The 14,751-nt window shown below is 38.0% G+C and overlaps 1 protein-coding gene across 5 annotated transcripts in view; it reads left to right on the top strand.

Moving 5' to 3' along the window:
• The window catches only part of EML6 (EMAP like 6), a 274,778-nt gene that overhangs the window by 188,858 nt on the left and 71,169 nt on the right, over positions 1–14,751 (top strand). For all 5 annotated transcript variants that reach the window (XR_010662346.1, XR_010662347.1, XR_010662348.1 and 2 more), the window contains exons 17-18: positions 3,904–3,997; positions 13,310–13,410. Coding sequence is in view for 2 of the 5 variants with exons in the window: in XM_065929282.1 (XP_065785354.1) it covers positions 3,904–3,997; positions 13,310–13,410 (195 nt within the window). In the remaining 3 variants the exon portion in view is untranslated. The remainder of the gene's footprint in view (positions 1–3,903; positions 3,998–13,309; positions 13,411–14,751) is intronic.

Genomic DNA, 14,751 nt, shown 5'->3' with positions numbered 1-14,751 from the left:
TTTCTCCAGTGTAAATGTGTCATGGGCATGGTAGTGCAGAGAGGCTGCCTCGTGGGACAACCCCTCACCTCGGGTGAAAAGAGACCCCAGTGCTAGAACAGCCTTGAACCAAACACTTTTGTGAACTGCAGCAGGAGCAACTATGCCTTTCCTTTTGGATACTTACAGGAAACTGAGGAGTTGAAGTCAATATGATGAGAGAGATGTTTTACATTTCCCAGTTTATCCATGTAAATAGGGTACCCACATTGGATGTTATCTAGCCAGGGGCCTATCTGTGTGCCTCAGTGTTCCCCCACACCCACCTATCTCTTATAAGTCGGCTCCTTTGGGGGGATGTTGTGGAGACCTACTGATGACAGAAAGAAATTCTCATGGAAATATAAAGTAGGCACATTCTATGACAACTAGACAACAGATAAGCAGTTATACCTAGGAATCTGGATTAATCTATTCTTGCCCTTCTTCCAAAGCAAACAAAAAGAAGACATTTTTAATCAAAAACATTTCCAACAACACAACCCATACCTGTAAATTTTGTCAACAAGAAGGAATGAATTTATATTGTGTCACTTAATTGAGCAACTCTTTAACCTTGTGGACTTATCATCGCTGTCTAGGGAAAATGGAGGTCTTTGTTTTGGTGCTTGCAGTCAGGAAAGTGCTTCCACATGAAGGGAAAATCAATTAGAAATAGAAAAGTTCAGCCACATTCATATTTTCTACCCTAAATATCATCCTCATATTTTTAAAAACCTTCATTGCATAATAGTGATTTCCACAAGGGCACATCTGAAATTGCTTGATTTCATTGTGCTTCAGTTCCAAAAACCTATGCATTTTTTATGAGTCCTGAATATAGGACTAACTTGTAATTGCCTGAATAAAATATTTCTCTTTCTAATTTGCCCTTTACTGTTGACATTAAGTGCCTTAGAATTATTTCTGGACTATGTCACAAAATATCCATAATTAATACATACTGTGACTAGAAAGAATTGAAAGGACATTTCCTAAACTCTTAAAGATATGTTTGAAAGTCAGAAACTCCAACTAAATGGTCAAGGAACAATGGACTTTTCAAAGCTAAAGTTAAGCCACTGTGAGGGGAAATAAAAACTGGGAAGAAATCCGCTTCCCTGGTGACTCAGACTGTAAAGAATCCCCCTGCAATGTGGGAGACCTGGGTTCTGTCCCTGGATTGGGAAGATTCCCTGGAGGAGGGCATGGCAACCCACTCCAGTATTCTTGCCTGGAGAATGCCCATGGACAGAGGAGCCTGGCGGGCTACCGTCAATGGGGTCGCAAAGAGTCGGACACGACTGAGCGACTAAGCACAGCACAGTTATGTTTCAAAACTGTGTGATCTGTAGAAATCCCCCACACTTGCAGAATTCAAGAAAAAGTCACCATCCTAAAAGAAACGGCCTCTGGATTTGTTCTGGGGCTTCATTGCTGCTGCTGCTGCTAAGTCACTTCAGTCGTGTCCGACTCTGTGCGACCCCTTAGACGGCAGCCCACCAGGCTCCCCCGTCCCTGGGATTCTCCAGGCAAGAACACTGGAGTGGGTTGCCCTTTCCTTCTCTGGGGCTTCATTGCTGCTAGGTCACAAATTGGGATAGAAAGGTGGTATAACTGTGAAGACAAGCTGATGGGGCCTCATAGTTCTAATAAAAAGAAACAAAAAGCAAAAAAAAAAAAAAAACTTACTCTAAGGCCTTCTTCAAAAGATGTAAAAAACAAAAAAGGACTATCACTTGAAATGTGTGAATGTTTGCATTAAGGAAGACATCTAATATAGCTACCCAGGTTACAAAAGAAAACAAAATATAGGATTTACAAATGCAGAAAAGGGGGAGACACTGAATATCTGTGCAGTGTGTTTGATTTAAAATTTTATGTAACAGAACATTCCCTCCATACCATCCATGGACACATTCCATTTTTATCTCCCTCATCCTTCTAATGTCACCAGTATCATCAAAATTCATTGAAAAACATCTCAGTATGAGGATCATGTTGGAAATGTGATACAAGTACTATAAGTACGTCTTAAGAGCTTACAATCTAAAAAAGGGAATGAGAACTCTCCAATCAAAATAAAATCACCAAATAACAGAGACATGCTAAAATAGAAACATAGCCAGGCCATACCAAGAGATACTAGGAAAAGTCATGTTGGTAGTTCTGAACAAGAAATCATCACCCGTCCCTTCTTCCAAATGCATGAAAAGAGACCAGGCACAATTTAAATCCTGGTAACATTTAGGCATGAGGACATAGTCATTATGATTCAGAAGACACATGTGTTTATAATAGTCACTTCGTGGTGACTTAGGCCTTTAGCAAAGTGTTAATGTCTTTACCTAATACTATAGTCTAGGAGCTTCAAAGAGTTCATGTAACTTCCAAATCCTTGCCTCATACTTAGAAGCAGTAGAGGATTGGGGGGGATTTGGTTTGTTAAGCCAGGCTCTTCCTTTTTCTTACTTTCCTTTTTCCTCCAGAAAAGGAGCAGACTACTGTTCCTAATTGGTTGGGGGATGGTCTCTAATCAAGTAAGGTCACTGAGGGGTTGGACATGAGTTAAGCAGCATTTGCAGAGGGTCACTAGTTATAGCAAATATGAATACAGAAGACCCAGTTAAATTTGAATTTTAGACAAGCATTGCGTAATTTCTTCATATACGTATGTCTCATGCAATATGATATTCATGCAATATAATATTGCAAGGGACATACTCGTACTAAGAAATTATCCATTGCTTATATGAAATCCCAGTTTGACTAGGGCTCCTTTATATTTCCTGGCTACCCTAATTTAGCATCTACCCCAGAGCTATCTTTGAAAATACCAGTCAAAATCCCGAGTGGGCTATGTAAGAAGCAGTTTATCACATACTCATTTCTTTACCCTGTTGATAATGGTTCCCTGTTGTCAGAGAAGACACCCCGCTAAACCGAGGCTTGGTAAACTTGGCCAGTGTCTCCAGCCTACTCCGAGCTGGGGAGGAGCTGCTGGCCCGAGACGCTCCCCCTGTAAATCTAGCTCAGTGAGGAGGCAGCAAAGGAAAGATTTATTGACTATACCTTTTCTTTGGTCTTGAAATGAAAAAGCAAATTAACTATTTTGATTTCAAATTCAATTATATCTCTTATACATATATTTTATTTGGCGAACAGACTGTCCAAATCATTGACAGTATTATATAAATATATAAATTATAAAATATTATAATATTTAATACCGAGAGAAAAATGTTCATCATATAACAAGTGGAAAAAATAGTATGTTCACTATGATCCTGGCTTTGTTTTTTCAAAGCACATTTATATAGGGAAACTGATAAGATATGCATCAAGTGAGGCCTGGAAATTTGGAAAATTCTTAAATGTCCTTTGTATTTTCTCAATGTCCTACAGCAAGCATATTACATTTGAAACAGGGGAAGTAAAAAGTTAAGACTTTTTAAATTATAAAGTCACTTTTTGAAGGAATTTTCCAAGTCAAATTTAGTTTCTATAATGCTCTTATCTTGGAGGGTTAAATAGAACCAGTTTTTTAGAGCTCAGAATAGACTAAGAGTCACAAAGTTAAATGACTCTTCCAGTAAATGTCATGAGCTTTATCTGACACAAAATAGACAAGGTTTTGGGGACTTACGTGAGAAGCTCCCCCTAGCCCTGAGTCTGAGATTGGAATGTTGGATCAGCAATTCAGTTCAGCATCCACTTATTATACGTTGAGAAGCTCCACTATTAGTACTTAATGCACTTCGTTTAGTGAGGTCCTTTAGTGTTTTCTTCTAAGGCCAATTTCTTGTTCCTCTTTACAGTATATAAAATGTTTTGGTTTTTCATTGAAGAAATGAGTCATTTGACATTTGTGTTGTTTTCATACAGCTGATGGAAAATGTCTGGTGTCGGTTGGTTTAGACGATTTTCACAGTATTGTGTTTTGGGACTGGAAAAAGGGAGAAAAGATAGCTACCACCAGGTAAGAAGCTGCCCGGGTCTCACAACGTCCTGTCGATGATCACCCTTCAGTAAATGTTAATAGTTTGCCTTTTCTGGTAAGATGTCATCTTCAAACTCAGATGAAATTCACATAGAAATCTTAACACCTAAGTGAAAACATACTGTAATATTTCGTGGTGACAAACCTGACTTAGAGGAATTGATGTTTTTTTCAGGGAATTGAAGAATTCTGAAATCTTTTCCAGAGAGTTATCCACCACTTTGCTTTTAGTAGTCTCTGCATTGTCTATATCAGAGCTTTTTACCAGCAGTAGAAAAGCCACTTTTCTCAGCCTGTGCCTTGCTCCTTGTTTTCCAACTGTCTTAGCATCTGGTGAAGGAGCGTCAATGTCACTGGAGTCAGCAGCATTTGTCATGAAGCTGTGGCATGCAGGAAAGGGGGCCCATCATGTACATCTGCCACTCGCTTTCAAAGGAGGCAGATTGTTTCACTAATCTCCCTGTCTTATAAATAGACTTTCCAAGACCGACTGCTGTTTATAGACCACCTGTCCTCCCGCACCCCAGCCTCCCTCCCTGCTGAATCAGCCCTAAGTCTGAACATTGCTTTCCATTCCTGCTTGCTTTGGGCTTAGCTATTTGCCTGGCCATGGTCAGAGGTCAAAATAGTTGGCAACTAAGGATGATTTGTTGTCCAAGACATGTTATCAGTATATCTCTCTATTGGTTCTTCCCTGTATAAACCAACTTCCTTTTTATCTTGCACCATAAAATCATTTTAAGTTGTTGGCTTTGAACTCCAGTATTCACTTTTAAAATTGATGTTTCCCTCTACAATATTAAATAGAGGGACAGTGGGGGTTTTCACAATTTGATTTAATAAATGAAGATCTATAAATTGCTGGAGATTCAGAGGAGGAGCAGATGGAGTCTTGAGGACTCCAGCTGACCATCTTAGGATAAAAAAGGGAGCTTTTCTAATGACTGTTATTGAGATGGAATTCTTGGCAGCAAATGGCAGCTCATAAATCTGCCTACCCAAGCGGTTTTTCTTTTCGTCTCTCTAGTATTCCTCATGGTTTTATCACTCCCTGCTGATATTCAGATTTAGCTTCTAATCAGAACTCTACTTTTCTCCTAGATTAATGCACTATATTTTACTTTAATATTTCTGCTAACTACTGTTTGTATTACAGTTCATTTCAGGTAAAGCACATGTCTACATTTCAAAAGCTGCAGGAACTCAATTTCCCTTCTAGAACACCCTCTGCAAATCTGATTGACTTACTTGCTGTATGCCAGAAACAGTAATAAAAGTGAAAGAAAGAAATATTAATATTTTAGAAGTATATATTTGATGTGTTTGCTAGTGTTACTACTATTTAATTACCACAAAGCAACTTATCATTATGTTAATAATGCCATTTATTTTTGGAATTGCTCCCAAGCCGTGTGTCACATTCCCTGAAGAAGACACCTGCAGAATTACCCTCAGAGAACAATTTCACAGATGTAACATTCATCCAGTGCTCTTTCCAGGAAGGTGTGTCAAGGATTGTTAAAGTTCTTTGGTCGAACACTAGATTTTTAAGCAATAAATAATATTTATACAATGTTAAAACAATCATAGATATTTATGTAAACAAGTAACCAAACAAAAAAAGTAAAATTCTACTTATGGCCTGAGGATTAGAGTGCTTAAAGATACAAACTTTAAACACAGGACCATGAAAGAAGTGACAAGGAAAAGGAGTAATATTTCACTGACGGGACCTTACTGACTCCCGGGAGTCATCGTAGCTCCTCCAAGGGTCTGATTTGCTCTCAGAGGATGGCTGACTCAGTGATGTCCTTCTCTCTGCTCTTCTGTGTCTCGGTCATTGCCACCATCACCTAGCCAGGCTCAACGGCAGACCTGCATCCCGCAGGTTGGGGTTCTGGCGGGCGATATTCCACAGTAGTGCCCATGACCCAGGATGTGAGACTCCCCGTGAGAGGAGGGGCATGGTTCATGGCTGAGACGGTGTCCCCTGCGGTGCCGCTGCTGCCTGAGGCTTTCGTCTGCCCCCCACCCTCAGTAGCCACCCGGCAGTTGTGAGCGTGTTTAAGTGAACCTATGTTTTCATTCACTCATAGAAATCAGAGAGGTTCAGATATAACCCATAAAGATCTTACTACAGATCTTGATGAGACTTGAACCAATCTCCTTGCACACTTTTTTGTTGATCTTTGCTAATTTTCATGAATGACTTCAGTCACCTCCATTACAAATGAATTGTTTAGTCTTTTTTTCTTTTTGTTGTGTGTGTGTGTGTGTGTTCCTTTTTTTTTTTTTTTTTAGTTGGAGGCTAATTACTTCACAACATTGCAGTGGGTTTTGTCATACATTGACATGTATCAGCCATAGAGTTACACGTATTCCCCATCCCAATCCCCCCTCCCACCTCCCTCTCCACCCGATTCCTCTGGGTCCTCCCAGTGCACCAGGCCCAAGCACTTGCCTCATGCATCCCACCTGGGCTGGTGATCTGTTTCATTATAGATAATATACATGCTCTTCTCTCAAAACATCCCACCCTCGCCTTCTCCCACAGAGTCCAAAAGTCTGTTCTGTACATCTGTGTCTCTTTTTCTGTTTTGCATATAGGGTTATCATTACCATCTTTCTAAATTTCATATATATGTGTTAGTATGCTGTAATGATCTTTATCTTCCTGGCTTACTTCACTCTGTATAATGGGTTCCACTTTAGTCTTTTTTTCCTTTTCAAGGTTGGTATACAAGTAACCCATTGAACAACCTAGAGCAACCTCTTATGGGCAGTAATGAAATAGCCTGATACCAGTGTCACTTGGGACAGAACAAAGAGACAATTGATCAGGCACTTCCATGTCCCTTTTTTGGATTTCTATCACACCAGTAACATGACCGGGGACAATGACTATTATTAACAAGCTTCATCTCAGAAGTTTGAACAGTGGGAACTTTAGGCAAAAGGTGCAAGTTATCATGGTATATAACAAGAATACTTCAACACTGAAAAGTACTTGTGTTACTAGAAAGCTTAGGGACAACATAGGGCAGTGTGGAGCAGGTAAATATACCTTCAGCGTATACACTTCTGTTTTACCTCTGCTGCTTGAATCTAGTTTAGGTCCCTACCCTTACATACAGTTAGTGAATGTGATCAAGTCTCCTGAATATGAAACTGACACCTTTCCTTTTTTTAAAATATGGATCTCTTTTTAAAATAACATTTATTAATTTTCTTCTGTTTTCAAAATAATACATGATTATAGAAAAGTTAGCACAGAAAATCTCCAAGGAGAAAATGATTCATAATTCTACTACCCAGACATAGCTATGGCTAACATTTTTAGCCTATATTCTTTGATATATATTCTGTGAGTATTTTTAATCTGTTTTATTCATATATGGAATATTATACATATTGCTCTGTAATTTGCTTTTTTTCCCCCCACTCACCAATAGATCATCTCCCTTTCTTCTCATTGCTCCCTGGCTTATTCTTTGTTATTCTGTATTATAAGCTATTTTGAATCTTGGGCTGAGGCATAAATCAAATATTCAGTCTTCCAGCTGTGGGTTACCTTTGCACATGGCCCTGCCTGGTAGATTACCTATGACAGAGGCATAGGGACTTGCCCTGGATTCGGGCAGCAGTACTGACTCTCCTACATTCTTATTCCATCAGTTGTAGGACATGAAACTCTGTCCGTTTTGTTTTTCTTATACACACACACACACACACACACACACACACATACAGAGTTGTAGGCAGTTTCCCTACAAATTTAACACATGTCTAAAGGAAAAAAATGACAAAGGTGATTCAGTGAGTGTTCTTTATTTAGGTGTTGACATTGACTAAACATTGACCTGCCATCATCAGTCAGTTTAGAATTTTATCCACAAAAGAAACAACACTGGGGTTTTTATGACATCAAGAAATTAGATGAAAACTAAAATGTGCAGATATGCAGATGATACCACTTTTATGGCAGAAAGTAAAGAGAAACTGAAGAGCCTTTTGATGAAAGTGAAAGCAGAGAGTAAAAAAGCTGTGTATAAACTCAACATTCAAAAAGCAAAGATCATGGCATCCAGTCTCATCACTTCATGGCAAATAGATGGGAAACAATGGAAACAGTGGCAGACTTTATTTTCTTGGGTTCCAAAATCACTGCAGATAGTGACTGCAGCCATGAAATTAAAAGACACTTGCTCCATGGAAGAAAAACTATGATCAACCTAGACAGCATGTTAAAAAGCAGAGATATTAGTTTGCCCACAAAGGTCTATCTAGTCAAAGCTAAGGTTTTTCCAGTAGTCATGTATGGATGTGAGAGTTGAACTATAAAGAAAGCTGAGCGCCAAAGAATTGATGCTTTTGAACTGTGGTGTTGGAGGAGACTCTCGAGAGTCCCTTGGACTGCGAGAAGATCAAATCAGTCCATCCTAAAGGAAATCAGTCCTGAATATTCATTGGAAGGACTGATGTTGAAGCTGAAACTCTAATACTTTGGCCACCTGCTGAGAAGAGCTGACTCACTGGAAAAGACCCTGATCCTGGGCAAGATTGAAGGCAGGAGGAGAAGGGGATGACAGAGGATGAGATGGTTGGATGGCATCACTGACTCAATGGACTTGAGTTTGAGCAAGCTCTGGGAGTTGATGATGGACAGGGAAGCCTGGCGTGCTGCAGTGCATGGGATCACAAAGAGTTGGTTACGACTGAGTGATTGAACTGAACTGAAAATGTGCTCTCCAAAAAGATTTTTCCAGCTGTCTAATTGTTTGCCATTGTATAGACACAAGCAAGCAAAGCAATGCTCTTTTCTATGTAGGGGATATAATTTGTGATATCTCTTCTCACTTTTCATTTCAGTTTTCTCTAGCATATTCTCTCTGAAGTTTATGTTAATAATTTATATATTCTTTGTACAACTATTTAGATATTTTGTCCATTTTTAATCGGGTTATTTGCCTTTTAATTATTGAGTTGTAATTTTTTTCTAAAAATATATCCTGGAAATCAGTCCCTTTTCAATTATATGATTTGCAGATATTTTCTCCTAAGTTCAATTTTTCAGTCAAGAGCTTGAGCACATCTAACCCGAACTTCATGTTTCACTCTCAGAAGCAACATAATCAGTGGCATGCCAGAGGGTAGGGCCAGTGGGAGTAGTACCTGCCAGGTACAAGCAATAGCGCTTGTATTATCTGCAGGAATTTTTTTAAGAATAATAAAACCAACTAAAAGGAAGTCTGTTTATTATTATTGTTATTATTATTATTATTATTCTCCTGAGCCAGCAATTCTAAACAACGAGAATGGTGGAATTCCTCTTTCTCAGGGCAGATCACCATTCCGGTCTACCCCATGGTACACCACTGCCCCCATATGTCTGGTTCTCCAACTCTTAGTAACAGTCAGCTCTGTCGTGGTTTCTAGTCACATCATCCTCATCTTCCCATTAGAAAGCTTCCTGTCAATGTGTTATCTAATGATTGTACCTCCATTTACAACTCTGGGCTAAAGTGATTATTTAATTAAGGGTTGAATATGATAATTGTCTAATTCTATTGTTCATCCTTCATACTAGCTGGAATTCTTCTATAAAGAAGAGTTTTCCCTCATGAACCACTTGGTTTTTCTGAAATACACTTCACACGGGAAGTAGTCCTTTAAATATTAGGGTTATTTGTCTGTTGTCTGTAGCTTTCAGGTATTTCACCTGGTTTGTCACTTGTCTTTTGAGTTTGCTATGATGTTTTTCATCATGCAAAGGCTTTTATTTTTATGTGGTCAAATTTAGCAATATTGACTACTTCAAGATTTTGAGACTAATTAAGAAAAGTGTTCCCTGTCCCCAGGTTCAAAGGAAATCACTCATGATTTCTTCTAATCTGCCATGGTTCCATCGTTACATTTAGATCTCTAAATCATTTGGAATTTATCCCAGTGTCTATTTCAAGACACAGATTCAATTTTTTTCCTTTCTCCTTAGAGCTATCAAGGTATTCCAAATACCATTTTTCTTTTCCTTTTATATAGACTTTATTTTTTAAAGCAGGTTTAAGCTCATAGCAAAATTATACAGATAATAGAGTTCCCATATGTCCACTATTCCAGCCTCCTTCAAATCCCCACCTGGCACCAAAGTAGTACATTTGTTATAACAGATGAAGCTACATTGACACATCATTATCACACAAAGTCCACAGTTTACATTAGGGTTCACTCTTGGTGTTGCACATTCTGTGAGTCTTGACAGGTGTGTGATGACATGTATCTACCATTATAGCCTCATGGTAGAATAGTTTCACTTCCCTAAAAATCGTTTGTGCTCTGGCTGTTCATCCCTTCCTCCTCTCTATCCTGGAAACAATTCATTTTTTAAACTGTCTCCATAGTTTTGCCTCTTCCAGAATATCAGTTAGTTGGAATCATATAATATATAGCCTTTTCAGATTGGCTTTTTTCAATAGTAGTATCCATTTAAAGTTCCCCCATGTCTCTTCAGAGAAGGCAATGGTGACCCATTGGGAGTACTGGAGTACTCTTGGAAAATCCCATGGACGGAGGAGCCTGGTAGGCTGCAGTCCATGGGGTCTCAGAGTCAGACAGGACTGAAGGACTTCACTTTCACTTTTCACTTTCATGTATTGGAGGAGGAAATGGCAACCCACTCCAGTGTTCTTGCCTGGAGAATCCCAAGGACAGAGGAGCCTTATAGGCTGCTGTGTGTGGGGTCACACAGAGTTGGACACGACTGAAGTGACTTAGCAGCATGTCTCTTCATGGTTTGATAGCTCATTTCTTTTTAGAACTGAATAATACTCTGTTCTCTGAATGTGCCACAGTTTTTTTATCCATTCACCTGAAGAACATCTTGGTTGCTTCCAAGCTTTGGCAATTATGTTTAAAGCTGCCATAAGCATCCATGTGCAGGTTTTTGCTGGACATAAATTTTCAGCTCCTTTGGATAAATACTAAGGAACATGATTGCTGGATCTTATGGTAAGAATATGTTTAGTTTTGTAAGAAACTACCAAAATGTCTTCCAAAGTAACTGTACCATTTTGCATTCCCACCAACAATGATTGAGAATTCCTGTTACTCCAAATCCTTGCCAGCATTTAGTAACATACACCATTTATTTTAAGTATTCATTTCATACCCCCTACATTGATCTGAGACCTGTCTTTAGTATGTGCTATATTTTAATATTCATTTGGGTCTCTTTCTAGATTTTCTATTTTACCATTGGCTTGTCAGTCACTTGTATACCAATACCACACTGTTTTAATCATGAAGGTTTCATAAGTTATTTTAATACCTAGGAGAGCTACTCTTCCCATTTAGCTTTTCTTTTTCAGAGTTTTCTTGGCCATACTGCTGTTTTATTCTTCCATAGGAACTTTAAAACCAGGGTGTCTAGCTCCAAATTAAAGACCAGACACATTTTTCTGAAAAGAGCAATAGAAAATGCTCTTATCTTTTGGAATCAAGTTGAATTCATAAACAAAGCTAGAATTAACATCTTTATGATTGAGTTTTCCAGCCCAAGAACATGGAATGTTTTTTCTATGTATATTACCAATATGGGGTGTTTTTTCCCTTGTTGTTATACTCATTTATATGTTAGTGCACAGTTCTTATTAAATATATGCCTTGATATTTTTATTATTGTTTTAAATATAGTCCTTTCTTCCAATGTATTTTTCAACTGGACAATGTAAATATATATTAAGGTTATTGACTCTGTATTTAATTTTATATACTATAAATTTCCTAAATTATCTTATTTATAACTGTTTTTACTTTATTTTCTTTTGAATTTTTTAGATGTGGAATTATATCATTTGCAGATAGAAATAGTTTTACCTCTTCCATTCTAGTTCCTGTGTCTTTAATTTTTTAGACCTTGTCTAATTGCATTAGATAATATGTTCAGTACAATGTTAATGGTAGTGGTGACAGTCTTGTTCCTGACTTCATTGGGAATAACATGAGGTAAGAATCTGACTTTCATCAGGAATAGCATTAAGTAAGAATCTGACTTTCAAGTTCACACATGCATAAGCACACCATGGAGAAGCTACTGTTTGAGCACATTCTGTTTTTAAAGAAAAGATAGTGGCACATAACATTGAAGAGACACTCTGTGTATAGTTGGTCTTGAATGAATCTGTGTTTCTCAGTGAGAGTTAAGAACTGCATGAAATTATAAAAGTCTAAGAGAAATTCTAAAGCATCCATTAGTTTCTACTTTATTGAGAGTTATTTGAGTACTTTTTTAAGTCTTAAGTGACCATTAGATTTTTTGTGAAGTACTTTTTTGGCATCGTTGAAAATGATAACATAATTTTTCTCACATATTAATATGATGAATTGTACTGTTTGATTCCTTAATAATGAGACACCCTTGAATTTGGTCATAGTGTACTATTTTGTTAATGTGTTGTTGGAGTCTCTTTGCTAGTATTTTATTTAAGATTTTTGTATCTATAGTCATAAGGGTAATTAGTCATATTCTTTTTTATCAATAGCTTTTCTTTTAGTAATAAAAGTTAGGCCCAGTATATCAGAGAAGACCATCACATAGTCCATTAAGATCAATAAATCCTTAAATTTAATATGATTACTTTATACTCAGAAACAGAAATTTCCCAGGCACAGTGTAATGCCAGTTTACAGTGCAGCCTACAGTCAGTCCTCATTTCTATATTTGTCCTTCTGCCTCTTGGGTTATAAGCTTAGATTTCTGAATGCCTAGAATCCTTGAGTGCCTTAAATTAATATATGACATCCTTTGTCTCTCTGTGAATGTAAGCCAGGGTCTTCAGTTTCTCATAAATACATTTCTAGCTGAAACTCTGTTTAACCCAAAGTTATGCCTTCCACAGCAGGAATATTACATTTGAAGTTTCTCATTAATACCCTTTTACAGTATCTTCTACAAGATCTCTGTATGCTAAGGATTAAATTCTATAGTGGCGGCATCAATTTTATATTATGGAGACATTCTGATCCATTTTAGATGTTCCATTAATTTGTTTAAAGCATAACTAGTAGATTCTAGTAGCAATGTTAGAGTAAGAAGGGCTCAAATACGCAAAGAAAAGCCAAAGCTCATTATTTTAATGTACACCCCCCATGCATATCTTAAATCATCTTCTATCAGTAATTTACTTGTCCTGTTAGATGTGCTTAATCAAAGTGAAACCAAATGCATGCTTTAAATAAAACTCTCTAAAGTGCTTTCATCAAGACTAGAGTTTTTCCCCTGTTTGTCTCTTACAGAGGACATAAAGATAAGATATTTGTGGTCAAGTGTAATCCACACCATGTTGACAAGCTGGTAACAGTTGGGATAAAGCACATCAGATTCTGGCAACAAGCAGGTATTGTTTGGGTTTATCACTTCTGTGGTTGAAAGTTTTACTGTAGCTGGGGGAAAAAAAAAAACCCACCACCACTACCTAGCCTCTCTCTGCAATCTAAAATTAAAATATGCCTAAAAGATGTTTGCTCCCAAACAACGTCTGAGCTGTGAAGCTTAGAACACTCTGTGTGATGCTATGCATATTCATCAGTGTCTAGAGAGTTTTGGAAACGTTGTGCTCTGAAAATACTTATTTTTATATTCCATCATTGTTCTGAAAGCAGTGATTATGTTGGACTACTGAGCAGGAAGTAATCACTTTAGTTGGGTGGACAAAAATTTTTAGGATTTTGAGGGTTCTCTTTTATTTTATCACTACATTTAGCACATAAATTAACCCCGACACACACACTACACTGTACACTACATACACACACACTGTACACTACACACAGTAAGTGGTCAAAATAAATACTTGTGGTTTATAATACTAATAATAGGGATGAGTCCATAATAGGACAAAACATGGAAGAGTATCTTATTCTTCTAATAAGTCAGGCCTTTTTATTAGGATTGCTTCTGAATTCTTAGTATTGGCTCTGGTATGAAGCCCATTCTTCTACTGGGCAAAACATAAATAAGCTACTGCTTCAGTGCTTTCTGCTTTTGAAGAAAAGGTCATGGCACCCACCATGTCTGGAGAGTCAACCTACATACAGTTGTCTGGGATGAGTTTAAGTTTCTCAGTGCTAGTCAGAAAGTTCAGGGAAATGTGAATATATAAGGAACAAACCTGATGTTCTTCTCCTACACAGTGATTCAGTTTTCTTACCTTGAAGTTGCCATAATAAAAATCGAGGCAAAATATACACAAAGCATGCTTACATTTTACCTTACAGCTGCTGCTGTGTTCATTCTTTGGTCAGCATTCAGGAAGACTTGCCTGGCTTCCTGGGACACTTAGTCACTCCTCCCTCTGGCTGGCACAAACCTCGCCCTGAGCCTTGCTTACTTAGAGGATTATATCACATTCTCTCCCCAGCCAGACCTTGAGTTCCTTGAAGGCAGGAACTGTTTCCTTTCACCTTTATAGCCCAATGTCGACCACTATGCCTGCCACAAAGTAGGGATTCAACAAGCACTGAATTAATGAGTGAAGGAGAAAACCATTTATAATGTTTTTGTTATGATGTTTTCCACCATTTTTGTACACCTTTATGTAGACACATGGGACTTCCCAGGTGGTTCAGTGGTAAAGAATCCACCTGTGATGCAGGAAACACAGGTTTGATCCCTGAGTCAGGATGATATCCTGGAGAAGGAAATGACAACCCCTTCCAGTATTCTTGCCTGAGAATTC

The sequence above is a fragment of the Muntiacus reevesi genome, chromosome 3 (genome assembly GCF_963930625.1).
Source record: "Muntiacus reevesi chromosome 3, mMunRee1.1, whole genome shotgun sequence".
Lineage (NCBI taxonomy): Eukaryota > Metazoa > Chordata > Mammalia > Artiodactyla > Cervidae > Muntiacus > Muntiacus reevesi.
This window is presented reverse-complemented; position numbering and strand designations above follow the sequence as displayed.